General features: G+C 52.2%; 2 protein-coding genes across 2 annotated transcripts in view; both read left to right on the top strand.

Moving 5' to 3' along the window:
• SRPRB (SRP receptor subunit beta) overlaps positions 1-26,699 on the top strand; it is an 82,039-nt gene that overhangs the window by 38,478 nt on the left and 16,862 nt on the right. The window lies entirely within an intron of this gene.
• On the top strand, positions 5,730-25,484 carry TF (transferrin). Its single transcript, XM_071566186.1, has 17 exons — positions 5,730-5,925; positions 7,966-8,129; positions 8,312-8,420; positions 9,657-9,848; positions 10,820-10,955; positions 11,228-11,283; positions 12,277-12,446; positions 12,563-12,749; positions 14,813-14,967; positions 15,635-15,728; positions 18,344-18,376; positions 19,394-19,552; positions 20,735-20,879; positions 22,046-22,110; positions 22,201-22,385; positions 24,521-24,707; positions 25,074-25,484. Exons 1-17 carry the CDS (start codon positions 5,883-5,885, stop codon positions 25,109-25,111), a joined length of 2,118 nt encoding a protein of 705 aa, XP_071422287.1. The 5' UTR covers positions 5,730-5,882; the 3' UTR covers positions 25,112-25,484.

The raw sequence follows: 26,699 nt of genomic DNA, 5'->3' as shown, positions 1-26,699 counted from the left end.
ATCCCATCTAACCCTGCCCTCTGTCAATGGGAAGCCGTTCTCCCTTGTCCTGTCCCTCCATCTCTTGTCCAAAGTCCCTCCTCAGCTCCCTGGGAGCCCCTTTAGGCACTGGAAAGTCTCTCTGGTGCCTTCTCCCCTCCAGACTCACAGCCTTTCTCCATAGCAGAGATGTTGAGCCCTCTGACCATCTCTGAAGTTCTCCTCTGGACTGGCTGTAACAGAGCCATGTCTGTCCTCCACTGGGGACCCCAAGCTGGACACAGTCCAGGTGAGGTCCCACCAGAGCAGCATCACCTCCCTTGACCTGCTGCCCACCCTGCCCTGGGTGAAGCACAGGAGACACTTGTCCTTCTGGGCTGCAGTTGCACAGGGACAGCTCATGTCTAATTTGTCACCCACCAGCACACCAAGTCCTCCTTCACAGGGCTGCTCTCCACCCATTTACCACCCAACATCACCATCTCCCATCTCCTGAGAGGGGCACCCTTGCCAGCTGAATGCCAGTCTCAGTCCTGTGTCCCACCGTGGGCTACTGACAGAGGAGCAGGGAAGATGATCTGGGAAATTGGGGTCTGCTCTTCCTGCCTTCACCTGCTGTGATGTGTCATGTGAGGCCAGGCCAGGACAAGAACTTGAGCTCAGCTTTTGTCACTGGCCACGCTGACATCCTTGTCATGGGCAGGCTCCAGCCTTCTCCAAGGCACAACCCAGAAATTCCCATTTCTAGAAGGCAACAAATCAACTCTACAGAGGAGCACAAACTCCTGCTGGGTGCACATTGCCCTCTGCCCTCAGCCTGCCCCACCCTGAGGCTCAGCTGCCTCCTGTGGCAGTGGATCTGCAGCATCAGGGGTGGAAAAAAATCTTGTCAGAAATGGGCTTGTAAGAAAATAAAGAAGCAAACCCAAATGCCTTAAAAACAGAAGCTTTTACTGTTGTGTAAATATATGTAACAAAATGGATCCTTTTGTTCTATTTCCCTTAGTCTTGTTCCCAAAATCCCTTGAGAAAACCATTATCTCACTAGTCAGGACTGTGTGGATCTGTCCTTGAAAAACTTTCTATAAGTTTTCTTATTGGTCCTTATTTTACTCTTTCCTCTTGGTTGGTATCCCTGGTTTCTTACTGGTAGTAGTTAGAACTCCCCAAAACCTTTAAATGCCTCTCCCCATGTTGATAAACTCCCTCTCATTCCTCTCCTGGGGTGTCTGTGTGGCTCTTTGGGGTCACCTCGGGGCCACATGGAGCACATCCCACCCAGGAGCACATCCCACCTCAGAAGCACATCCCCTCCAGGTCAGCTCCTGGGACCTGGTGCCCCTTCAGCTGTCACTGCCTCCCTTAATTCTTTTTCTCTTCCATTTTCAGTGTTTTTCTCCTCAGCCTCACAAGGTGAGCTGGGTCTTCATCACCAAACTGCCAGCCTGGTGACCCCTGGGAAGAGCAGCACTGGCTCCAAAGGTGTCCACTGCTGGGTATGGGCACTTTTATGGAAGTAACTGCTCCAGAGTGTTGGGTGAGATGTCTGTGCCTTGGGCACAGCCTTCCCTCTGCCTGGTTGTGCTGGTTTAAAGGTGAACCAGCAGGAGAAATGAACCCAACACAACAGAGATTATAAGTCAGAGTTACAATTTAATAACAATATTACAATAAATGCAATGGCACAAAGAGAGATTGGGTTTAACCCCCCAACCCCAGCAGTGTAACCCACCCCCTGGGGCACAAACACAGGGGGGTTTGGTGGCCCCTGTGCTGAGCCCCACGTGGTTCCCTCGAGTCCAAAGGCAAAGGAAGGGACAAACCTGTTGGTGCAGATGATGGCACAGTCTGGTGGAGAGTGGGGGGCTCCTCCTGTCCAGGGTCTGCTCCTCCTCTGGATCCAATGAGTGGTCCCAGAGGTCCCCAAAGCCCAAGATTGTCTCCCCTGAGGTTTGGGTGGGAGCCCCCAGTCCCTCCCCCAGGGCAGGGAGTTCCACACTGGGGGATCTGACTCTGGCAGTCAGGGGGGGTTTTGGAATCGTTGCTGGCCCCTGAGCAGAGCTGAGCCCTCAGGTGGGTGTGGAGGTGCCAAGGAGTCCCTGCAGGGCAGTTCTCCCAGCTCCTCTGCCAGGCTTCTTTCCCAGCCAGCTCCCAGCCTGAGGGCTCAGCTGTGCCCTGGGCAGCTGCTGCCAATGGGCCATTGGGAACAGTTGCTGGGCAATGGCCCAGAGGGTTTAGAATGCCCAGCTTTGGGCACACCCACACAGGGACAAACTGCTCCCACCTGCTGAACTGGGACACTGGTCGATGTTTCCCACGTGCCCACACAGAGGCAGAGCTCAGCTCTGGGCTCCAGGGTGAGCTCTGGCAGGTGCCAGCACCGCGATAATGCCAAGCCCTCTCCCACATGGCTGTGCCAGCTCTAACTTTCTCCCAGCCCAGCTACAACCAACCTCCTACCCTTAAGACACAACCAAAACTGCAGCCCAGCCTTGTCTCAGCCACAAACCACAGTGGGGCTTTGCAGTTACGAGGGAGATGTGGAAACAAACAGTATTATTTTACCTTCTGTTTTACTTGGCGTGGTGCTTTCCCTGGGGCTCAGCTGTGTTTGTGCATCACCACTGACCTGTGGCTGGGCAGAGGGTGTGTTAATTTGTGTTTCTTCATCAGTCATGTAATTTTTAGCAGCATCCCCTTTTGGAAAACAGAACAGCTGGGATGTGCAGTGTTGCAATGCAACGGACCTGGGATGTGCAACCATAATTCAGGTCGTTTGGGAACTGCAGAAGAGTTGCTGCTTTCTGGAGAACAGGGACAAAGCCTGAGAGGCTCTGACTTGAGATCAGCTCTGTTGGTTAAACTTGGTTGTAATAATGCCAAGGTCAGGGGTTCAATCCCCCATATGGGCCATTGACTTAAGAGTTGGACTCGCTGATCCTTGTGGGTCCTTCCAACCCAGAATAGTTTGTGATTCTGTGACTTACTCTCTGCTTTCTGGTAAAGAATTTCTGTTGTTACTGAGGACTGGCCCATGCTGAGCAGTCTCAGCTAGGCCAGCCCAATCCATGTGTTGGGTCATGGGAGGGGAGGTCTCTCCAGCAAGGTGTGGATCTGACCAGAACCTGCAGAGAAACACAAACTGTATTTAGTGAGAGAGAGGACCAGTTGTGTGAATAAATGTGTATTTTCTAACACAAAATCTGGCAAAGCAGCTGCCAGGTGGATGTTCAGGGAAGGAAGTTGATAGCACCACGAGGTTTGTCCCTTCTGGACTCCAAAAGAAAGGCCTTTTGCAGCTGGAGGCCACACCAAATATTTTGCCTTTTCCATGCAAGGCTTCCCCTGGTGTGCTGTACTCCTCAGAAAGGAGCACCTTGGAGGCTTGTTGGGTCCTTTGCAGACCAAGATCTGAGCCCAGGTGGCTCAGAGGACACATCACCAACCTGCCATGGGGTACCTCCAAGGCAAGCTGTGTGTTGGAAGAGTTTCTTCTCCACAGGCTGGAGAAGAAGTTGGAGAAGTTTCTTCTCCACAGAAGAAGTTTCTTCTCCACAGATCTTGACCACAGGAAGCAAAGTTACCAAAGGAGCAGGCACAGGATGGGTGCACACCAGGAGGAGAATGGAAGCCATCCTGGAGAAGGGCAGGATTTGGCAGCACCAAAAGGAGGTGTAGAAGCAGTTCTGTATGTGGCTGGTGACATTCCAGATGACTATTGACATCAGGAAATCCAGGAGGTTACTGGAAGCATTGCAATCCAAGCCTCTTCCTTGTCCCCTGGATTTACCCTGATGCCACCTGGGAGGGCAAGGGCAAGAGGTGTGGAATGAAACCCACCCATCACACCAGCACAGTGAGCACTGGGATGCAGGTGAGCTTTGAGAAGGGACACACGTTCAGAGAGCAAGAGAGTTCAGGCTCTTCCAGCAACTCTTCTGTTGTCTGAATGGATCATTTCTGTTTCCCAAGCTTTCTTCTGTGTCTTTCCCCTTCATCTGGGATGTGGCAAAAATACCTTTATGCTGTCTGGATAGTGCTGTAATTGCTTATTTGTGCAGTCAAGATGTCCAGATATTTTCAGCCCAGGTGTCTCTGATGTTCCAGAGACCCTGCAATTCCCAGGCTCTCTCTGGATATCTGTCAGATGAGGCATTTTGGAAGAAATTAATAAAAACCTATGGAAGAACTATGTGGGACAGCCCTCAGCAGGCCCCTTGTGCCCCTTCCCACAGACAGGGGTGGTGCTCAGGGTACCCTGAGTGAGGAAGGATTGGTGAGACCCCCAGGGAGCTGGGGAGGGAGTTCAGTGGCATCTGCCTGTCTCAGCAGAGGTGACCCTGGAAGGTCACAGCTTGCTGGAGTCAATATGGACAGGAGATCTTTTAAAAGGTGGGAGAAAACCAATATTCCCACAGCTGTTTGGAGATGCTCTGGCCACAAGATGTGCTGCTCTTCTGAGAAAGCAGGGGATGAAGGGATGAGAAAGAGGAACTGAAGAATTGCTACAGGTGATGCTGAGTGCCCCTTGCTCAGGCACAGGCAGGGCAGGCTCCCTGTGCCACAGTGGAGATGGTCACTGCCTGAGGGTCTCCAACAGGCCCCTTCCCTGGGTCACCTTGTAGAGCCGTATCCTTGACCTGACTCTGGGCTCCCACCTGCACTGAGGCCACTCTGGCCACCACCCCCCACCTGCAGGTCACTTTGCCCAGAGCTTTCTGGGAGAAGGGAGAAGAGCCAGCCCAGGTGCTGCCAGTCAACCTCCAGCCATGTAAGAGGGTGAAGGCTACGGGAGAGGAGGGACCTCTGCAGGGAATGGAGGAGATCCTCCCTCCAGGGGAGGAACTAAGGGTGTCTTGAGAGCCAGTCTGGGAGCTGGACCTCCCCCCTGGGCTTCCAACAGCACTCTTGTCACTTGTGTTGGGTGACATGGTGGGTGGCCCAGCCCAAGCAGTTGTCTCCAGGGCTGGTGTGGTCCAGGAACTCTGGGATTGTGTGCCAAAGTCAGCCTGAAGCTGGTCCTGCACTTTCAGCAAAGATGGGGACATGGAAGGTGGGACAGCATCATGAAGGTTGACTAAGCCATGGCCCACCAGTCCTGACTGCAGGGGGACAGATGAGGAGTGGCCCAGTAGAGTGCAGAGGGTTTGCAGAGGAAGGGGGAGGATGGTGATTGCTAATTCCAGCATTTCCTCCCAGGTTCATCCCAAAAGCTTCCCAAAGGTGCAGTGTGATGTTCCCTTCTGGCTGCAGGGCACTTACCGAGCTGTGCAGTCACTGCCCTTGGCTTCCTTCACCCGTGCAAGGAGCCAGATGGTGTGCCAGACTCATTTACTGCCCCTCAGCCCCCCTGGCACTGCCAGGAGCGTGTGAGGGAACAGGCAGGCACCCGGTGCCACTGCCAGCCAAAGGGCCACGGCCACCCCAGCAGCACTTACTGGCAAACACACAAACCCCAGCGCTGGATCCAGCTGGGACTTGCTGGGATTAGTTCTGGGCAAGGCAGGGGGTGGGCAACACAAAGAAAAGAGCCCTTTCCTGCGGCGCTTCAGCCCTGGGGGGGGAATTCAAATGTCACAACCGGGGAATTTTCCATCTGAAGCCCCTTATAAAGCGCCAAGCGCCTTGCCCGGCTCTGCCTCCTGCCAGCGGAAGGGGTTGGTGCCAAAGAGAAAGGTTTCCTAAAAACGGGCCGATCTGCCGAGGGGGGCGATTTAGGAGCTATTGAGAAACAAGGAAGGACAAACAGCGTTAGGTCATTGCTTCTGCAAACACAGCCAAGGCTGTTCCTCTATAAAAGAGGCAGAAAGCGGTTCCAGAGCCATCACAGACTCGGAGGGGACGGTCTGTGACCAACCAAGGCTGCTGCTCCCCCTCCTCGGTACCCGACCCCTCGCTCAAGGATGAAACTCGTGCTCTCTGCCGTGCTGTCCTTCGGGATAGTGGGTAAGTGTGTGCCCAGAGCAGCGTTTGGGGAGAGGAAGCCCAAAGCACCGCGGAGCGCAGGGTTGCCCCTGGGCAGGGCTGGGTTAGAGCCGCAGCACCCGCCAGACCCAGGCGGCTGGTCCGTAAAAAAAGCCAAGATAAGGCAGCGCCTGCTGTGGCTGCCCACGAGGATGGCATTTTGGAGTGTTAATGCCAGCTGCTTTCTCCTGAAGGGGCACAACGAGCTGCGGGCAGCCATGGGCAGCACTCTCCAAAAGGAGGGCACCCCTCGAGAGAGGCTCCCACTCCGGCGGGCACGGGGTGGAGGGAGAATCATCCTCCAGCCACTGCTGTGCTGGGAGAGGGACACAGGGGGGAGAAACCACGGCAGGACCTGCCTGCCGAGGCTGCAGGTGTGCGGGGTTTAACCTGCAGGATGACACTGAAATAGAGCTTGAATAATGACAGACTCCCCGTGCCTCCCTCTCTGCTCCCGCGGGCTCTGTCCCGATGCTGCAGCTGCACTTTGCTCGATATCCTGTGTGTTTTATGCCAAAAACTGTGCTGCTGCAGGGCTGACTTTGCTCGAAGTGGTTCTTTCCTCTCTGTCTCTGCTCACAGCTCTGGCAGGAAATGGGCAGGCAGCACGGCAAGGAGGTCGCTGCTGTCTGCACCTTGGGGAGCTGACCTGGAAAGGGAAACTCCTTCTTGGAATAAGCAGCAGGTCTCTTCTGATCCCCTATAAAATGTGTGGGGGATTAATGTCCTCTGGTGGGAATTGCTGCCTCTGCCACTCAAGCACCTTTTCTGAGCACTAACACACAAGGATGTTCTTTAATGGTCCCCATTCCTCCCCTAAACAGAAGGAGCCAAGAGGTGGCCCCAAAGCTCTGTGGCAGTGGCCAGGGCACCCAGGGTCCCATTACCCTCCCAGTGTCACCAGTGCAGCTGGGCTGACTCCCTCAGGAGGGAGCCTGCTCTGGGCAGGATGGGCACCAGCATTGGATTAAGGTTTGTGCAGTCAAGACTTGAAAAATATCAGTGATGGCAGAAGGAATTAAGGTTTAGGATTCTCTCTGTGGCCAAATTCAGCAGCTCCACTGGGAGGAGGGAAAGCATCTGCTGACAGGGCTGTGGCTCAAAAATCAAGTACAGAGAGGAAATTTCAGAGGTGAAAGAGAAGAGGGAAAGGGCAGAGATTGATCTGAGATGTTTGAATGAATTGTGTCCTCAGGGATTTGGAGGGAGTGCACTGTGTGAGCCACCTCTTGTTCTGCACAGCCCTGCTGGGAAGGGGCAGAGCATGGACTGGCCACGGCCTTGACCTGCAGGTTCCCAGCATTGCTGGCATTCAGGTTGCTGGCAAAAGTGTGAGTCTGAGGGCACCTGAGGTTCTTGCTCCACTCAGCTGCTTTTACTGGCTGGGGTACTCCTAGAAGAAGGGCTGTGGTGATGCTGTGATGCTGGTGAGATATAAAGAGAGTTAAACATGTCAGATCCTCCAGCTGCCAAGGGGCAGAGACTGTCCATGTTCTGCACACAGCCTGGCCAGGGCAGAGCTGCTCTTCCTCTGGGTTATGTGCAAAGGTGATGCTTCAGTGGTGTCTCTGCTTTTGCAAAGGCTTGAGCTTAATTTCTGCTGAAGTGCATGGATTTGTTCTCCTGTGGGTGTTGCTGTGAGCTTAGGCTGCTTGTCATGACTGCCCAGGGACAGGAATGGTCCTCCCTGTTGGTGTACATGTCAGGCAAGGTAGAATCAGAGAGTATTCTGAGCTGGAAGGACCCACAAGGATCATGGAGTCCAACTCTCAAGTCAATGGCCCATATGGGGGATTGAACCCATGACCTTGGCATTATTACAACGAAGTTTTAACCAACTGAGCTCATCTCAGGACCTCCCTGCACGACTCTGGAGATGTTCAAGGGAGATCCTGCACCTGGCCATCCCCCAGACCTGTGGCTTCAGGGAACCAGAGGCCCTGTGCTCACAGGGATGCTGTTTCTCTCTAATCAATGCATTTCTAACTCTCTCAAACTGTTGATTTCTGGTTCTTTCCACAGCTCTGTGTTTTGCTGCTCCCCCAAAGACAAACATCAGGTGGTGCACAATATCCTCACCAGAAGAGAACAAATGCAACAGCCTGAGGGACCACATGCAAGAAGACAACTTTGCATTGACTTGCCTGCAGAAAGCAACATACCTTGACTGCATAAAAGCCATCTCGGTGAGTGGGCTGCAAATACCTGGGCTGGGCACTGAGGATGTTCCAGCAGCCTCTTCCACCTGGAGATGGAGTTTCAGTTACCTGGGATGCCCCTGGAGAGGAAGAGTCATTCACAAGGAGAGACCTGGGAAGTGTTTTCCCTGCTCTTTGTTAATTGATGAAATCTCTTTGTTGCTGTTTAGAATAACGAAGCAGATGCCATTAGCTTGGATGGAGGTCAAGTTTTTGAGGCAGGCCTTGCCCCCTACAAGCTGAAGCCCATTGCTGCTGAGGTCTATGAGCACAGTGAAGGTACATTTTCACCCAGTATTTTTAGCCAAGTGGGGATAACAAGCTGAGAGTGCAAAGGTTGTCCTTTCCACACAGAATTCCCACTTTATTTCGGTTGGGGGGTCCAAGTTATTGCCTCTGGCTTCCAGGTCCCAGAGGGGAGGGTTTAGGGGACAGTTCAGCAAGATGAGAGTCACTACCCATGGCCACAATGTCACTGCAGTGGAAAGGGGGCAAAGCCACTGCTCCATTTCTCCAGTTTGCTGCAGTGAAAGTCTCTGATTCCATGATGGGATGGAAAGCACCATGAGCAGAAATCCTGGTCCTCCTGAAGGATGGCATAAAAACTGTGCCAGTCCCAGAGATCTTCTGCTTTCAGAGGCTTTGTGCTGTGTGGGTGAAACACGGAGCTGGGTGGCACAGATGAGCTGTGCACCTTCCTGTACTGTCAGCAAGACAAAAAAATGCCTGAAGAGGCAACAGCATTGGTAGTGGTTGGGGAGGAACACCCAGCTGAGATCACTGAGGCAAGAAGTGCAGGCAACACCCAGGAAAAAAGAAGTGAAGCATAAAAAGAGCTCTGCAGCAGCCCCTTCTGACAGGAGCTGGATCCTTGGCTTCCTTCCTCCTCACTGTCTGTTCCATCCTTCTTCTCTCCCACCTTTCTCCTGGGAGCCAAACAGGTGCTACTTCCCCACCACATCCAAAGCTCCCAGTGTCCTTTGACCTCTGCCCTGGGGTTCAGCCTGTTTGTACACAATATTCAGGATCAAAGCAACACGACAGAGCCATCCTCAACGTGCTAATTAAGAAAACCAGATCTTAAGTGGAAGGCTGAGGTCTCTGCCACCCCTAAAACTCAGGCATTGTATCCACACACAGCATGTGATGGACTAGATACGATTTTAAGGCTCACAGTGGGCAACAGCATTTAAGAGGCTTGCCAGGGGAAGTTTGCCAAAAAGACTCATTGAAGCTGCCCACAACTATGGCACAGCTGAGGTCTGTCCTGTGCCAAAGCACCCTGAGTGTGGTTGTATTTTCAGGTCACTCACTCTGAGCTGTAACGTGCAGCCTTGGGTCAATATTGGCAGCTTAGCTCACCCCTAAGAAAATGAGAAAACCACGAGTGTTCAGGCAGGTTGCTGATTATTTGGAAATGCAGCATTTTTTCCCTGAAATAGGAGCTTTAGCAGGATTTGAAGTGTTCCCAGGTGCTGTTTTCTCGTTGCTTTATTGCTTCTTTCTTCACTGCAGGCTCCACTACCAGCTACTACGCCGTGGCCGTGGTGAAGAAGGGAACAGACTTCACAATCAACGAGCTGAGGGGCAAGAGGTCCTGCCACACAGGCCTGGGCAGGTCTGCTGGTTGGAACATCCCCATTGGAATCCTCACCAGGAGGGGAGACATCGAGTGGGATGGCAAAGACTCGGGGTCCATCGAGCAAGGTGAGGTGGGAGATGCCACAGGGGTGGGAGTTACTCCAGGGTGGTGGTGCAGAGAAAGGGATGTTGCCTGTTGGAACAGAAACCTGCAGAAAGCCTCCCCAGGCTGGTAAGACATAATCCAGTCTGCATTTGCCAAGATTTGCAGTTTTCTGGGTATTCCCTGTTCTGTTTTGCAACATGTATTGTTGCCCTTTCAAAGAGGGTCACCTCTGAGCCTCCTCTTCTCCAGGCTGAACACCCCCAGCTCCCTCAGCCTCTCCTCACAGCACTTGTGCTCCAGTCCCTTCTCCTCAGTTGGGTTGGAAGAGACCTCTGAGATCATCAAGTCCAACCCTTGGTCCAACTCCAGTCCCTTTACCAGATCATGGCACTCAGTGCCACGGCCAAGCTCAGTTGAAAAACCTCCAGGGATGGGGAATCCACCCCCTCTCTGGGCAGCCCATTCCAATCCCTGAGCACTCTCTCTGCAAGGAATTTCTTTCTGCTCTCCAACTTCAATTTCCCCTGGCAGAGCTTGAGCCCATCGTGCCCCCTTGTCCTATTGCTGAGTGCCTGGGAGAAGAGACCAACCCCCACCTGGCCAGAACTTCCCTTCAGGGAGTTCCAGACAGTGCTGAGGTCACCTCTGAGCCTCCTCTTCTCCAGGCTGAACACCCCCAGCTCCCTCAGCCTCTCCCCATGACTGACTTACAGTAATCCCTTAGTTAGGATGACCCTTAGTCCTGTTCTGCATAACTCAGCCTCTTAATTAAGACTATATTAAGACTATATTAGCTGGATACTGTTTCCAGTAAAGGGTCTTCCATCTTCCCTGGGATGGACTCTGTTTTTATTGACCGTAACAGTTGCCCAACCTCCCTTGGAGGTCCAGAGGTGGCTCAGAGGGCACTGACATTCCTCCTGCATCCTCCCCTTCCTGGTCCTTCTAAAAGTGAGTTTGTGACCAGCTGTTGCTCCTTTCCCACTCCCAGCTGTGGCCAACTTCTTCTCTGCCAGCTGCGTTCCCGGTGTCACCACCGAGCCCAAACTCTACCGGCAGTGCAAGGGTGATGCCAAAACCAAAATGTCCCGCACAGGACCCTACTCTGGATATTCTGGAGCTTTTCAGTGAGTGACAATTATTTTCCTTTGGGGAAATATTCCAGCCCTGGCACATGCAAGTTTTGGTTAGACCAGGGAGGGCTGTGCTGTAATCAGGGCTCCTGAGGAGACTGAATTATTTCTCTGCAATTACAATTTCTTCCCTGCCAGAATAGGATTTTTTTTGGAAAGATCACTTTTCTATGGCTGCACTTTGTGCCAAAAATATTGCTGAAATAGGAGATAGAGAGCCATGATGTTTGGTCTTCTAACTTCTCTTCTGTTCCTCCCCCCTGCAGCTGTCTGAAAGAAGGAAAAGGAGAAGTGGCTTTTGTGAAACACACAACTGTTCAAGGTAAGCCTGCAAGGTCTCTTGTTTCTCCTCTTTCTAGTCCAGCCTCTCACTGCCACTCCATCCTGCAATTCCTCTGCACTGTGCAGCTTTCATTCCTCTCCAGGTTGGCCCAAAACCTCTTCTTCTTCCATCTCTTGAAACGTGTTTTCCACGTTGTGGACTAACTCATCCTTGTTTCTGAGAAAATGGGATTATGGTGGGGCCACTTTTTCTTCTCTGAGGTTCTCCTTTGTAGAAGGAACACCTGCTTGGTGTCCTATCTCAGAGCCAGGTGTGATGGGAGCAACTGAGCAGGTCACCCCTTCCCCTGGGAGGGATTTTAGAGGGAATTCAGCCCACAGCCAGAGTCCACTGATCCTGCATTTCTGGGGGATGGCCTGGCATGTCCAGGACCTTCAGTGAGCTCAGTGGAGGGTCACCAAGGCTGTCCTGCAGGAGCCCATGGGCTAGGATTGATCAGCCTGAGGACCAAGGGGAGTTTTTTTGCCCCTTGAGGACAAGGAAGTAGCAGGACAGTTTTCCCAGGACAGCTGTGCATGCTCCATCCTTGAAGGGTTTCAGGATCCACCTGGAGCAACCTGGTCTGCCCCCACCTTGAGCAGGGGCTTGGACCAGAGATCTTCAGAGGTCCTTCCCACCTGAATTCTCCTGTGATCTCAGTTATGGGCTTTTCTTTTCAGCCTTGACATCAGTTCCCTTCACAGACCAGGTGCAGCTCCTGACCTCTTCAATCCACTCGTGTGGTGTTTGCAAACCTCTTTGTATCCATTGGTACATTAACCCTTTCCTGCTGGGTTGTTGTGGCAGAGGCAGAGATGATGTCTCTTCCCCAGGTGTTGCCTTTGTGCTGTGACCCCAGTCCCATTCCAACCTGTCTCCTGCAAAGAATTCTCTGAGCTTCTGCAGCAATAAATCAAACACAAAGCTCCCCCAGATGGGTGTTTCTGGTCTGTTCTCATGCTGATGCACCTCGTGGTTCCTCCCTTCCTGCAGAAAATGCCCCAGCTGAGAAGGAGGAGTATGAGCTGCTGTGCCTGGATGGCACCCGCCAGCCTGTGGACAACTACAAAGCCTGTCACTGGGCCAGGGTTCCTGCCCACGCCGTGGTGGCTCGGGATGACAACAAGGTCAACGACATCTGGAACTTCCTGGCCAAAGCACAGGTATCACCAAGCTCTCCTTTGCTTCCCCTCTTCTGTCCTCTGGCTTTGGTTGCTCTCTCCAGCTTTCCAAGGCTTTTGGTTGGGGTCATTGGCTGATTATTTCTCCCTTGTGGCAGGAAAAATTTGGTGTGGGCACAACCAGCACCTTCCACCTCTTTGGGCCACCTGGCAAGAAGGACCCAGCCCACAAGGACTTGCTTTTCAAAGACTCTGCAATACTGCTGAAGCAGGTCCCATCCCTGATGGATTCCCAGCTCTACCTGGGCTTTGATTACTACAGTGCCATCCAGAGCATGCAGAAAGGTAGGCAGGGCAGAGACACCAAAGCCGTGCCAGTGTGGGGGGAGTGTTGGCATCAGCAAATAAATCTGGGCAAAAGGAACACGATTTTTTCAGATGCAGATTTATTGTCTGCAAAATATTTCCCAGGAAATCACATAATCTTCACAAATGTGACTTACAAGGGGAGTTTGTTGAGTGCAAACCCAAAATAACATCATCACCACGTTGACAGAGAAGGAAAATTCACACACACTCCACAGCAGCTGGTGGTGAGATTGGGCATGGGGAAAACTGCTGCTTAGAAAAGCCATTTCTGGATGCACAAAGAAGGAACATCCCAGGACAACAAGCCCAGTGTTGGCCACTTGAGGAAAACAGTGTCCTTTATTTCCATGTAGGCTCATCAAGCATTTACTGGTGGCTTTCTGAGAGCCAAACATCCCACAAATGAGGTTTGAAACCCTCCTGGCATGTATAGGACAATTTAAAGTATTTCACTTCTGTGAAGTGACATTTATGGAAGGGGTTGCATGGACTTCACATCTCATCAGCCCATATTATTGAAATGTTGTTGCACAGAAACATGGGGATTTGCAGGTTGCAATTTTCCAGCTCTGGTCTTAGTCTCCTGGTTGTCTGGGCTGTGAGGAGCACAGAAAGGTGGGATATATCACAGGCAGCAGTACCAAGTACTGCTCACATGTGGGGTTTAGTGGCCATGCTGTTTTAGGCAGAATCATAGAATCAGAGAATGAACTGGGTTGGAAGAGACCTCTGAGATCATCAAGTCCAACCCTGGATCCAACCCCACTGTGATCACCAGCCCAGGGCACGGAGTGCCCTGGGCTGGTGATCACAGTGGGGTTGGATCAAGACATGGTGGATTCTCACTCAGTGCCACATCCTTAGAAACACAGACTCATAGAATCAGTTGGGTTGGGAAAGACCTCCCAGATCATCAAGTCCAACCCTTGGTCCAACTCCAGTCCCTTTACCAGATCATGGCACTCAGTGCCACGGCCAAGCTCAGCTGAAAAACCTCCAGGGATGGGGAATCCACCCCCTCTCTGGGCAGCCCATTCCAATCCCTGAGCACTCTCTCTGCAAAGAATTTCCACCTGCTCTCCAACTTCAATTTCCCCTGGCAGAGCTTGAGCCCATCGTGCCCCCTTGTCCTATTGCTGAGTGCCTGGGAGAAGAGACCAACCCCCACCTGGCCACAACTTCCCTTCAGGCAGTTCCAGACAGTGCTGAGGTCACCTCTGAGCCTCCTCTTCTCCAGGCTAAACACCCCCAGCTCCCTCAGCCTCTCCCCACAGCACTTGTGCTCCAGTCCCTTCTCCTCAGTTGGGTTGGAAGAGACCTCTGAGATCATCAAGTCCAACCCTTGATCCAACCCCACTGGGATCACTCTGGCACTCTGTGCCCTGGGCTGGTGATCACAGTGGGGTTGGATCAAGACATGGTGGATTCTCTGTCCCTGGAGGTGTTTCAGAGGACACTCAGTGCCACATCCAGTCCCTTCTCCAGCCTCGTTGCTCTTCTCTGGCCCCGCTCCAGCCCCTCAATCTCTTGCCTCAATTGAGGGGCCCAGAACTGAACACAACACTCAAGGTGTGGCCTCCCCAAGGCAGAGTCCAGGGGAAGGGTCACTGCCCTGGGCCTGCTGGCCACGCTAGTTTGGATCCAGGCCAGGATCCCCTTGGCCTTCTTGGCCACCTGGGCACACTGGTGGCTCCTGTTGAGCTTCCTGTCCCTCAGTCCCGCCAGGTCCCTCTGCCTGGCTGCTCTCCAGCCACTCTGTGCCCAGCCTGGAGCGCTGCAGGGGGTTGTTGTTAACAGAGATCTGCCTGGATGGCCTGTGCTGTGCAGAAATTCACCTTTCTGACCTGCCAGTTGGTTTCTGAACATCCTTCAGCTTAAGAATCACCCTCTATTCATACCAGCCCATCGAACAAGACCACCTTGCCCTGAGCAAGGCTCCTGTGCCCAGCTGGCTTTGTGGCTGAGTCCCACGCCCCAGGCAGTGCCCTGTGTGCCCTGCAGGGCTCTGGGCTCAGCCTGGTTTCCCCCTGGCTTTGCAGACCGCCTGACCCCCCGGCGCAGAGGGAACAAGACCCAGTGGTGTGCCATCGGCAGGGACGAGAAGAAGAAGTGTGACGTCTGGAGCGTGATGAGCAACGGGGAGGTGGAGTGCGTGGTGGCAGAAAGCACCAAGGAGTGCATCATGAAGATCATGGTATGGCTTTTGTTTTCCCCTTGCCATCCCTCCTGGAGTGGTTTTAGCCAGGCCTCAAATCAGCAGGCTCAGAGAATGTGTGTGGATTGGGAGACAGCTCCCACCTGACTGGGCAACCAAGGAAATATTTCATACCAGATGACACAAACCTGAGATATGGGGCAGCAGTGGGAGGTGTTAGGTCAGTTCCACCATGGCTGAAGTAGAAGAAGAACGTGCTCCAGCTCTTCTACTGTGCTAGACCTGGCTCCTGCTGCCACTACTTGCATTTTGTTTGAGTTTCAGGGAAGTAGAAACATTTTGTTGTTGCTCGTTTTGTTCTTTGCTGGGTGTCTTTTGGAGTGCTCATGAATCTGGAGTAATAGACTTTGTATTAACTGGGGAGTGGGAGGTTATTTCTTGTTAGACATAACTTGTGTAAGTGTGTGTTATATTGAAGTTCTCTCTTCATTTTCCCTTTTCTGTATAAATACATATAGTTATTTTCAGCACAAACTTAGTTTGGAGGGTTTTTTTTTTCTCCCCTCCCTCTTCTTCCCTTTTCACTCTGTCTTGGGTTGAGCTGGCAAAACACCAAGTGTCCAAGACACCTCCAGATGCTTCTTTGCCCTCCTGATGTCTGAGAGGCGCAGCCCTGGGGACAGACAGCGTTTCATTGTCCTTGCAGAAGGGGGAAGCAGATGCCATCACCTTGGATGGAGGCTTTGTCTACACTGCTGGCATTTGTGGCTTGGTGCCCGTGATGGCAGAGAGCTACGAGGGTAAGCACAGCCTGCTCTGTCCCTGGGGGGGCAGGGGGTGGGAATGGGCTGCCCCCAAAGCTCTGGGTGAGGAATGGGCTCCCCCAAAGCTCTGGGTGAGGAATGGGCTGTCTGCAAAGACCTGGGTGGGGAATGGGCTGTCTCCAAAGCTCTGGGTGAGGAAAGGGCTGTCTCCAAAGCTCTGGGTGGGGAATGGGCTGTCTCAAAGCTCTAGGTGGGGAATGGGCTGTCCTCAAAGCTCTGGGTGGGGAATGGGCTGCCCCCAAAGCTCTGGGTGGGGAATGGGCTGTCTCCAAAGGTCTGGGTGAGGAATGGGCTGCACCCAAAGCTCTGGGTGCCTCCAAAGCTCTGGGTGGGGAATGGGCTGCCCCCAAATCTCTGGGTGGGGAATGGGCTGTCCCCAAAGCTCTGGATGGGGAATGAGCTGTCCCCAAAGCTCTGGGTGAGGAAAGGGTTGTCTCCAAAGCTCTGGGTGGGGAATGGGCTGCCCCCAAAGCTCTGGGTGCCTCAAAAGCTCTGGGTGGGGAATGGGCTGTCTCCAAAGCTCTGGGTGAGGAATGAGCTGCCTCCAAAGTCCTGGGTGGGGAATGGGCTGCCCCCAAAGCTCTGGGTGGGGAATGGGCTGTCTCCAAAGCTCTGGGTGGGGAATGGGCTGCCCCCAAAGCTCTGGGTGAGGAAAGGGCTGTCTCCAAAGCTCTGGGTGAGGAATGGGCTGTCTCCAAAGCTCTGGGTGGGGAATGGGCTGTCTCCAAAGCTCTGGGTGGGGAATGGGCTGCCCCCAAAGCTCTGGGTGGGGAATGGGCTGTCTTCAAAGCTCTGGGTGAGGAATGGGCTGCCCCCAAAGCTCTGGGTGGGGAATGGGCTGCCTCCAAAGGTGTGGGTGGGGAATGGGCTGTCTCCAAAGCTCTGGGTGAGGAATGAGCTGCCTCCACAGCTCTGGATGGAAAATGGGCTGCCCCCAAAGCTCTGGGTGAGGAAAGGGCTGCCCCCAAAGCTCTAGGTGAGGAAAGGGCTGCCCCCAAAGCTCTAGGTGAGGAAAGGGCTGCCCCCAAAGCTCTGGGTGGGGAATGGGCTGTCTCCAAAGCTCTGGGTGGGGAATGGGCTGCCCCCAAAGCTCTGGGTGAGGAATGGGCTGTCCCCAAAGCTCTGGGTGCCTCCAAAACTCTGGGTGAGGAATGAGCTGCCCTCAAATCTCTGGGTGCCTCCAAAGCTCTGGGTGGGGAATGGGCTGCCCCCAAAGCTCTGGGTGGGGAATGGGCTGTCTCCAAAGCTCTGAGGGGGGAATGAGCTGCCCCCAAAGCTCTGGGTGGGGAATGGGCTGTCTCCAAAGCTCTGGGTGGGGAAAGGGCTGTCTCCAAAGCTCTGGGTGAGGAAAGGGCTATCTCCAAAGCTCTGGGTGAGGAAAGGCTGTCTCCAAAGCTCTGGGTGGGGAATGAGCTGCTCCCAAAGCTCTGGGTGCCTCCAAAGCTCTGGGTGGGGAATGAGCTGCCCCCAAATCTCTGGGTGGGGAATGGGCTGTCTCCAAAGCTCTGGGTGGGGAATGGGCTGCCTCCAAAGGTGTGGGTGGGGAACGGGCTGTCTCCAAAGCTCTGGGTGCCTCCAAAGCTCTGGGTGGGGAATGAGCTGCCCTCAAAGTTCTGGGTGGGGAATGGGCTGTCTCCAAAGCTCTGGGTTGGGAATGGGCTGCCCCCAAAGCTGTGGGTGGGGAATGGGCTGCCCCCAAAGCTCTGGGTGGGGAATGAGCTGCCCCCAAAGCTCTGGGTTTGTTCTGGAATTGAGAGCAGTCTCAGCACTGCATCCTGTAGGAAACATGTGAGGCAACCTGGGAGAGCAGCCATGGGTAGTGTGAGGAACAAAGTCTCAAAGGGACCTTAAAGTCTCAACCCTTGTGGGTTTGCAATTAAAGTTTGTTATCAGGTAAAAGCAAATTTGGGTGCTGGGTCATGGCACGACCTTGCTCAGCCTTTCCCACACCAATCACTGTGTAAATCTGACACTTAGTTACAACACACATATTCCTTTTACTTATGCATAAATATTTTAGGTACATTATTAAGCAGTTTTAACATATATTCCCTTAATTAACTACAGCCAAGCTACTCCTACAACCCCAGGAATAACCCCACCATAAGTTCCGTCCTTTTCCAATAACGGTGTAGGAAAGACTTTACTCCTTCCACTTTCCTGTTATAATTCATGTATTTCCTGCCAAGGTTGTAGGGAATAAAGTGATTTAACACCATCTGGTTTATTTCTTCATTGGATTTTTGAGCTTAATTGACTGACTATATGTTTCTTTTCATGTCTTTGTAGGGGCTACTCTTTTGTTTTACTGACATGAATCACATCTATGCTTATCACGATAGTCAGGAACTCAGTCACCTCCAGCTGCTCTCTGGTTTAGTCCTGTCCACATCCTGTCCCTGTCCTTTAGCACTGGCCTTGGTAAAACCAGTTGTTTTAGTTCAGAGGAGCAACTGGACACTGCTTTGTTCAGGTGTGACCTGAAATGGTCCCTTCTAGAATGAAGTTTCTCCAGGAGTTAATGAGCTCCGTCCTTTTCTTGGGTTGGAGGTCTCTTTTATTTAACATCTTCTTCTTTTCCCCTCCCACAGAGAGTCACTGCAGCGACTCAGAAGAAGAACCAGGTAATTACTGCCAAGAGAGGCACAGAAAACAGTCCTGAGGGATGTCAGTGATAAAATACATGGTCTTGAGTGGAGAACACCTGGTCAGTCTGCACACAAGTCCAGCGTTGATATTCAGATTTTGGGAGACCACCTGGATGGAGAGTCTGGGCCTGCAAGGAGATTCCAATGCAAAGCAAACTGCAACAGCAGAGATTTGTGTGGTCACACCAGAGCAGCAGCAGGGGAAGAGGGTCTGGGCTGCAGCAGTAGGAAATTGTTCTTTCTGGGAGTGGGAAGGGGGAGAAGAGGGAAGGGTTTTCTCCTCTGCTAAGGAGAGAATAAGAAATCGGAAGGGGATAAGGAATCTGGAGGGGATAAGGAATCTGGAGGGGATAAGGAATCTGGAGGGGATGAGGAATCTGGAGGGGATGAGGAATCTGGAGGGGATAAGAATCTGGAGGGGATAAGGAATCAGAAGGGGATAAGGAATCAGAAGGGGATAAGGAATCTGGAGGGGATGAGGAATCAGAAGGGGATAAGAAATCTGGAGGGCATAAGAAATCAGAAGGGGATGAGGAATCTGGAGGGGATGAGGAATCTGGAGGGGATGAGGAATCTGGAGGGCATGAGGAATCAGAAGGGGATAAGAAATCTGGAGGGGATAAGGAATCAGAAGGGGATAAGGAATCTGGAGGGAATGAGGAATCTGGAGGGGATAAGAAATCTGGAGGGGATAAGAAATCTGGAGGGGATAAGGAATCTGGAGGGGATAAGGAATCTGAGGGAATAAGGAATCCTCATGTTTTGCTGCAGCCTTCCTGCATACCCAAGTGTTTTAGAGGCAGGGAAAATTCAGGAATAATAATTTCCCAAGGGCATAGTGGAAGTAGATGCATCACTCTACAAACCCTTCCACTGTTGCTGGCTGGAAAATAATTCAAATTGCAAAGTGTTTCTGCCGTGCTGTTCCCAGATGCCCTTTCCCAAGTCAAGCCAGTGCTCTCCTTAATTCTGCTCTATTTTACCTTCTGACAGCAACCTACTTTGCTGTGGCTGTGGTGAAGAAGTCTGACAGAGACATCACGTGGAACAACCTGCAGGGGAAGAAGTCCTGCCACACAGCTGTGGGGAGAACTGCTGGCTGGAACATCCCCATGGGGCTGATCCACAACAAGACAGGCAACTGCAACTTCGGTGAGTCCAGGGTTGCAGCCATTCCTTTGAGCTGGCAATCTCCTCCCAAAAGGTTTTTTCCATCCTTCATCCTTGTCTTCAATGTTTCTGGTGCCTCAAAGATTCCCACCTGGAGGAAGGAAAGGGAGGAGAATGTTATTTAAGGTTTCAGGGAGCAAAGTTTTATGCTCGTGGTGGTTGTCAGAGTAAGGTACAGCCCATCAAGCTGCTCTGGGGGGGCCTTTGCTTTCTTTAAACTTCTCTCCCCTTCCCTTTGCAGCAGCCCAAGAAGGGGAATATATTCCCAAAAAGGGAATATTGGCTGCCCCTTGGAGGGCCTGGTGCTTGTGCAGGGTGTGGAGTGGGAGTAAAGGAGGAAATTCAAGAGGGAGGGGAAGGGCTGGGAACACTGGACAGAGTCTCATCTTCATCCAAGAAACTTTAAGGGACTGATCTGACTGCCTGAGAATTCCTTGAGAATTCTGGTCCAACGAAAATAATTTGGAAATGTTATTGGCCAAGGCAAAGTAAACATAACTATTAAATGGAAATCTCTACCCAAAAGAAGATAAGGTTTATTCTTAGCCTCTCCATCCTCCTTTCCCACTGTCCCTTCTGCCCCCAGAGCTCTGGCATTGCTGTAAATGCAAACTTGCCTGACTGTAAAGACTGTGGAGCCCTGGGCTGGCTCTGTGTGGGCTGGGAATGGTTTGCAGGGAAAATATTCCTTTTGCACCAAGACAGTGCCTATTACATTTAATAGATCCTGTTCATTATAGAATCACAGAATGGTTTGGGTGGGAAGGGACCTTAAAGCTCATATTGTTCCACCCCCTGCCATGGGCACCTTCCACTAGCCCAGGGACACCCTCCACTAGCCCAGGGACACCCTCCACTAGCCCAGGGACACCTTCCACTAGCCCAGGGTGCTGCAGCCTGACGTTGGATACTCCCAGGGATGGGGCAGCCAAAGTTTCTCTGGGCAACAAGAACAATAATCATCAATAATAACAACCCACAAGTCTCTCAGTGGAAACCAGACACACGTGATTTGCTGCCCACTGAAGAGTTCTCCTCCTCCCAGCCCATTTCCATCCTCCCAGTGACCCATAACACAAACTCAGGGCATTTAACTCAGGTCATTAAAACAAGCCCTAACTTTCCAGGGCAGGCAAAGTGAATTTTCCCTCTCCCTGCCTGCAGATGAATATTTCAGCCAGGGCTGTGCCCCCGGATCTCCTCCCACCTCCCGCCTGTGCCAGCTCTGCAAGGGCTCCGGGGGGGTCCCTCCCGAGAAATGCGTCCCCAACAGCCACGAGCAGTACTATGGATACACTGGAGCTTTGAGGTGGGTGCTGGCAACACTCAGGACCCTGGGGCTAATGCCAGGGGGCATGGGGAGATCACCCCTGGAGCACAGCCTGGTGTAGATGCTTGTGCTGGTTTGAAGGTGAACCAGCAGGAGAAATGAACCCAACACAACAGAGGTTATAAGTCAGAGTTACAATTTAATAACAATATTACAATAAATGCAATGGCACAAAGAGAAATTGGGTTTAACCCCCAACCCCAGCAGTGTAACCCACCCCCTGGGGCACAAACACAGGGGGGTTTGGTGGCCCCTGTGCTGAGCCCCACGTGGTTCCCCGAGTCCAAAGGCAAAGGAAGGGACAAAGCTGTTGGTGCAGATGATGGCACAGTCTGGTGGAGAGTGGTGGGCTCCTCCTGTCCAGGGTCTGCTCTTCCTCTGGATCCAATGAGTGGTCCCAGAAGTCCCCAATCCCCAAGATTCTGTCCCCTCAGGTTTGGGTGGGAGCCCCCAGTGCCTCCCCCAGGGCAGGGAGTTCCACCCTGGGGGATCTGACTCTGGCAGTCAGGGGGGATTTTGGAATCGTTGCTGGCCCATGGGCAGAGCTGAGCCCTCAGGTGGGTGTGGAGGTGCCAAGGAGTCCCTGCAGGGCAGTTCTCCCAGCTCCTCTGCCAGGCTTCTTTCCCAGCCAGCTCCCAGCCTGAGGGCTCAGCTGTGCCCTGGGCAGCTGCTGCCAATGGGCCATTGGGAACAGTTGCTGGGCAATGGCCCAGAGGGTTTGGAATGCCCAGCTTTGGGCACACCCACACAGGGACAAACTGGTCCCACCTGCTGAACTGGGACAATGCTAATTTGCTGACCTGTTTTTCTCCACTGCACCACTGAGGGTACCTATGTCTAATATTATACATATGCTCCATGGTTTGTCTTTGCTTCACAAAGAATGATGTAAAACCTGATGTCCTGTTGCCTCCAGGCAAACCTGGAGAGACTCAAGACCTCCTGCAATGGCAGCAGAGCTCCACTTTTAATAGGAATGAGTGTAAAGTGTTTCAGGTATCTTTAAAGTATTCGTGGCAGGACTGATAGACCTGGCTGTCCTGAGAGACTAATTGTACAAAATAAGACACAAGTCTAAATCAAATCTGGGGGAAATGGCCAGGATTCAATCACCTACATCACTGGCCTCTCTTTTTATTTCTCAGGTGTCTGGTGGAGCAGGGGGATGTGGCCTTTATTAAGCATTCCATCGTTGAGGAGAACACCGATGGTACGTGGTTGGTTATTCCTTCGGTGTCGTGGGGCTGATGTTCCTCTGCTACACAAGGTCTCTGAATCCCCAAACCCACTCTCTTTAAAGGCAAGAGCAAAGAAAGCTGGGCCAAAGACCTGAAGATGGATGAATTTGAGCTGCTGTGCACTGATGGGAGACGGGCAAACATCATGGACTACAGGACTTGCCACCTGGCCAAGGTTCCCACCCACGCTGTGATGGCACGTCCAGAGAAAGCCAGAGAAGTCCGTGAGATGCTGGAGAGGCAGGAGGTTTGTAGTGCTGGGAGTGGAAGGAATGCTTTGGGGTTGCCTTTATGCTCTGACTTCCCCCAAGGCAGCAAGAGGTGGAAGATTTTATCTCACTGGTGTGGGGTGACAGCCTTGTCCCTCATCCTCACCCTTCCTCCATCCCTTCCAAACAGCTCCTTCTCCTTTGCCACCTGAGTAAATGCACCTTTAGAATCACAGAATCAGTTGGGTTGGAAGAGACCTCTGAGATCATCAAGTCCAACCCTTGATCCAACCCCACTGTGATCACCAGCCCAGGGCACGGAGTGCCCTGGGCTGGTGATCACAGTAGGGTTGGATCAAGATGTGGTGGATTCTCACTCAGTGCCACATCCACGGAATCACAGAATCCCAGATCATCAAGTCCAACCCTTGGTCCAACTCCAGTCCCTTTACCAGATCATGGCACTCAGTGCCACGGCCAATCTCATCTTAAAACCCTCCAGGGATGGGGAATCCACCCCCTCTCTGGGCAGCCCATTCCAATGCCTGAGCACTCTCTCTGGAAAGAACTTCTTCCTGATATTCAGGAAATTAGGGAAGAGCTGGACCACAGCAGTTGCTGCTGCCACACTCTACTTGCATGGCATGAGCTTATCACCTCCTTTATGGGCTCTGCTCCCTTGGGGTGCCAGGTCTGTGCCCCAGCTGGGTCAGGCTCAGCCCCACCAGCAGCCTCGCTGCACACACAGAGTCCTGCACCTCCTGGGGTCAACATGACTCAGTTAAACCACCTCTGTTTCTCACTGCAAACATTAATATTTGTTCCACCATCAGGGTCTGGTGAGAGGCCCCTGGGAAGTCAGTTCCTTTTGCTTCCACCTCGTGGTCAAGGCACAGGCCCTGCTGGCAGCATCTGCCCATGGGCTCTGCATGATGAAATGGGGAGGAAAATGTGCCCACCATTCAGAGATCTAAGCACAGGGACAGAAAATTCACTCCTGAATTTCTGCAGGAACTCTTAAGTTTCTCTACATGTTAAAATGGAGAGGAAAATGTTCCACCAGTCAGAGATCTAAGCACAGGGACAGAAAATTCACTCCTGAATTTCTGCAGGAACTCTTAAGTTTCTCTACATGTTAAAATGGAGAGGAAAATGTTCCACCAGTCAGAGATCCCTCCTCCAAGCACAGGGACAGAAAATTCACTCCCAAGTTTCTGGAGAAACTCTGAAGTTTCTCTGAATGTTAAAATGGGGAGGAAAATGTGCCCACCATTCACAGATCCCTCCTCTAAGCACAGGTACAGAAAATTCACTTCTAAGTTTCTGGAGAAACTCTTAAGCTTCTCTGCATTTTGAAATGGAGAGGAAAATGTGCCCACCATTCAGAGATCTAAGCACATGGAGAGGAAATTCACTCCTAAGTCTCTGGAGAAACTCTGAAGTTTCTCTGCATGTTAAAATGGAGAGGAAAATGTTCCCACCAGTCAGAGATCTAAGCACAGGGACAGAAAATTCACTCCTGAATTTCTGCAGGAACTCTGAAGTTTCTCTACATGTTAAAATGGAGAGGAAAATGTTCCCACCATTCACAGATCCCTCCTCTAAGCACAGGGACAGAAAATTCACTTCTAAGTTTCTGCAGAAACTCTGAAGTTTCTCTGCATGTTAAAATGGAATGGAAAACGTTCTCACCATTCAGAGTTATCCTCCCTCTAAGCACAGGGACAGAAAATTCACTCCTGAATTTCTGGAGAAACTCTGAAGTTTCTCTGAATGTTAAAATGGAGAGGAAAATGTGCCCACCAGTCAGAGATCCCTCCTCCAAGCACAGGGACAGAAAATTCACTCCTGAATTTCTGCAGAAACTCTAAAGTTTCTCTGAATGTTGAAATGGGGAGGAAAATGTGCCCACCAGTCAGAGATTTAAGCACAGGGACAGAAAATTCACTCCTGAATTTCTGGAGAAACTCTGAAGTTTCTCTGAATGTTGAAATGGAGAGGAAAATGTTCCCACCATTCAGAGATCTAAGCACATGGAGAGAAAATTCACTCCCAAGTTCCTGGAGCCTGGCTTGGGACTCCCTGGAATGATGGTGAAACCAAGGACCAAGAGCCAGGCTGGCACAAGCTGAGCCCTGCCAGCTTTCTACTTCTCTTCATGCCTTTATTTCAGAGCCTGTTTGGAGCGAAAGGCATCAAGAATAAGGATTTCAACATGTTTGCATATGAAACCAAGGATCTCCTGTTTAAAGACTTGACCAAGTGCCTGGTCAAGCTCCATGATGGAACAACATCCAAGGAGTTCCTGGGAGATCAGTACCACGCCTCACTTGCCAGCCTCAACACCTGCAATCCATCAGGTAACTGGAGCAGCTCCACAAGTCCCTGGGCTGCAGTTTCTCCTGGAACTGCCCATTTAATGCCTTTTAAGCAGAATGAGGACAACTCAGGCATGTGCCAATATCCTTTTCTCAAAGGTCCTTGGGTGAACTGAGAAGAGGCTTAAAATCTGCTGCTCTGGCAGCAACAGGAATGAAAGATTTTTCCTCACCTGTAGAAAATGTGCACTTTGAGAAGTGGCACAAAGAACCCCCCCAGTGTGGGCTCAGAGTGGTTAATGCCCCTTTTGTGTGGCACAGGATGGATGATGATGTTGGCATGGCTGGGTGTGTGCTGGTGTGTTTGGGGGCAGGATCTGAACTTCTCCCTGTCCTTTCCCTTTCCAGATCTTCTCCAGGTGTGCACCTTCCTCGAGGACAAGTAGTGAGGTGGGAAGAACCCCTGCAGGAGGGGGAGAGAACCTCAAGCCATGACTCCTCTTGTGCCCTCAGCACCAAAGACCTGCTGAGGGCCCTTTGCCTTCACTGCTTTCTCTGCCCTCCCTCCCCACCCTGACCGTGGCTCTGTGAGACTTTCCAGTTCTCTGCTGCCATCACAGCAAAAAATAAAATCTCAAATCCCAAATGGGCGTCCTGAGGTTTTTCCAAAGGGTCCATAAGGCCATTCCTTCCTCAGCACCTCTTGCTGTGGGGCAGTGACAGATGGCTTTTGTCACCTACATCTGTTGCCACCCATTAGAGAAGTTTCTTTCAACCATTTGCCAGAGCAAAATGGATTAAATGTGTCTTGGAAACCAACTGATAGATGTTTTGTACTCTCTGTGCCTTTGCTATGCCAAGTTTGTCCCCTTATCCCTGGTGTGGCTGGGACAAGGAAGAGGGAGGGTGTTTGTGTCAGGGAAGCTGAAGGTTGGAAAAGGGAAAAAACCCCTCAAATCCAAACTAATGCAGTGGTTGTAAGATGGGAGGTGGGAATAGAAGCCACTCCATCTCCTGTCTCAGCTGGCTGGGTCTGAGTCAATCCCACCAGGCAGGATTCTTAAAACAAAGTGTGGTGATGGGGCCAGTCCAGGCTTGGGCTTCCCTTCTGGAAAACACCAATCCACAAAAAGGGCTGCAAGGCTGACCCTGGCAGCTCCAGGCCTGTCAGCCTGACCTCCATGCCTGGCAGGATTTGGAGCAGTTCATCCTGAGTGCAATCACACAGCACCTTCAGGGTGGACAAGGGATCAGACCCAGCCAGAATGGGTTTAGGAGGGGCAGGTCCTGTGTGACCAACCTGATCTCTTTTTACGATCAGGTGACCCACCTGGTGGATGAGGGGAAGGCTGTGGATGTGTCTGTCTGGACTTCAGCAAGGCCTTTGACACTGTCTCCCATAATATACTCCTGGAAAAGCTGGTAGCCCATGGCCTGGATAGGTGTACCCTCTCCTGGATTAGGAGCTGACTGGAGAGCCTGGCCCAGAGAGTGCTGGTGAACGGAGCTGTGTCCAGATGGTCACCAGTGGTGTCCCCAGGGGTCTGTGTTGGGGCCAGTCCTGTTTAACATCTTTATTGATGATTTAGATGAGGGGATTGAGTCCATCAGCAGCAGATTTGCTGATGACACCAAGTTGGGAGGGAGTGTCGACCTGCTGGAAGGCAGGAGGGCTCTGCAGAGGGATCTGGAGAGACTGGAGAGATGGGCTGATTGCAATGGGATGGAGTTCAACAAGGCCAAGTGCAGGTCCTGCCCTTTGGCCACCCCAACCCCTGCAGCGCTCCAGGCTGGGCACAGAGTGGCTGGAGAGCAGCCAGGCAGAGGGACCTGGGGGGACTGAGGGACAGGAAGCTCAACAGGAGCCACCAGTGTGCCCAGGTGGCCAAGAAGGCCAAGGGGATCCTGGCCTGGATCCAAACTAGCGTGGCCAGCAGGCCCAGGGCAGTGACCCTTCCCCTGGACTCTGCCTTGGGGAGGCCACACCTTGAGTGTTGTGTTCAGTTCCGGGCCCCTCAGTTGAGGCAAGAGATT

Source organism: Pithys albifrons, chromosome 11 (genome assembly GCF_047495875.1).
Source record: "Pithys albifrons albifrons isolate INPA30051 chromosome 11, PitAlb_v1, whole genome shotgun sequence".
Lineage (NCBI taxonomy): Eukaryota > Metazoa > Chordata > Aves > Passeriformes > Thamnophilidae > Pithys > Pithys albifrons.
Note: the sequence above shows the minus strand (reverse complement) of the source record. Positions and strands in the feature narration are given on the sequence as shown.

Coding starts and splice junctions, on each gene's coding strand:
- TF (XM_071566186.1), top strand. CDS start 5,883: ATGAAACTCGTGCTCTCTGCCGTGCTGTCCTTCGGGATAGTGG. Junction 8,130..8,311: donor ACTGCATAAAAGCCATCTCG/GTGAGTGGGCTG, acceptor GTTGCTGTTTAG/AATAACGAAGCAGATGCCAT. Junction 18,377..19,393: donor CGACTCAGAAGAAGAACCAG/GTAATTACTGCC, acceptor ACCTTCTGACAG/CAACCTACTTTGCTGTGGCT.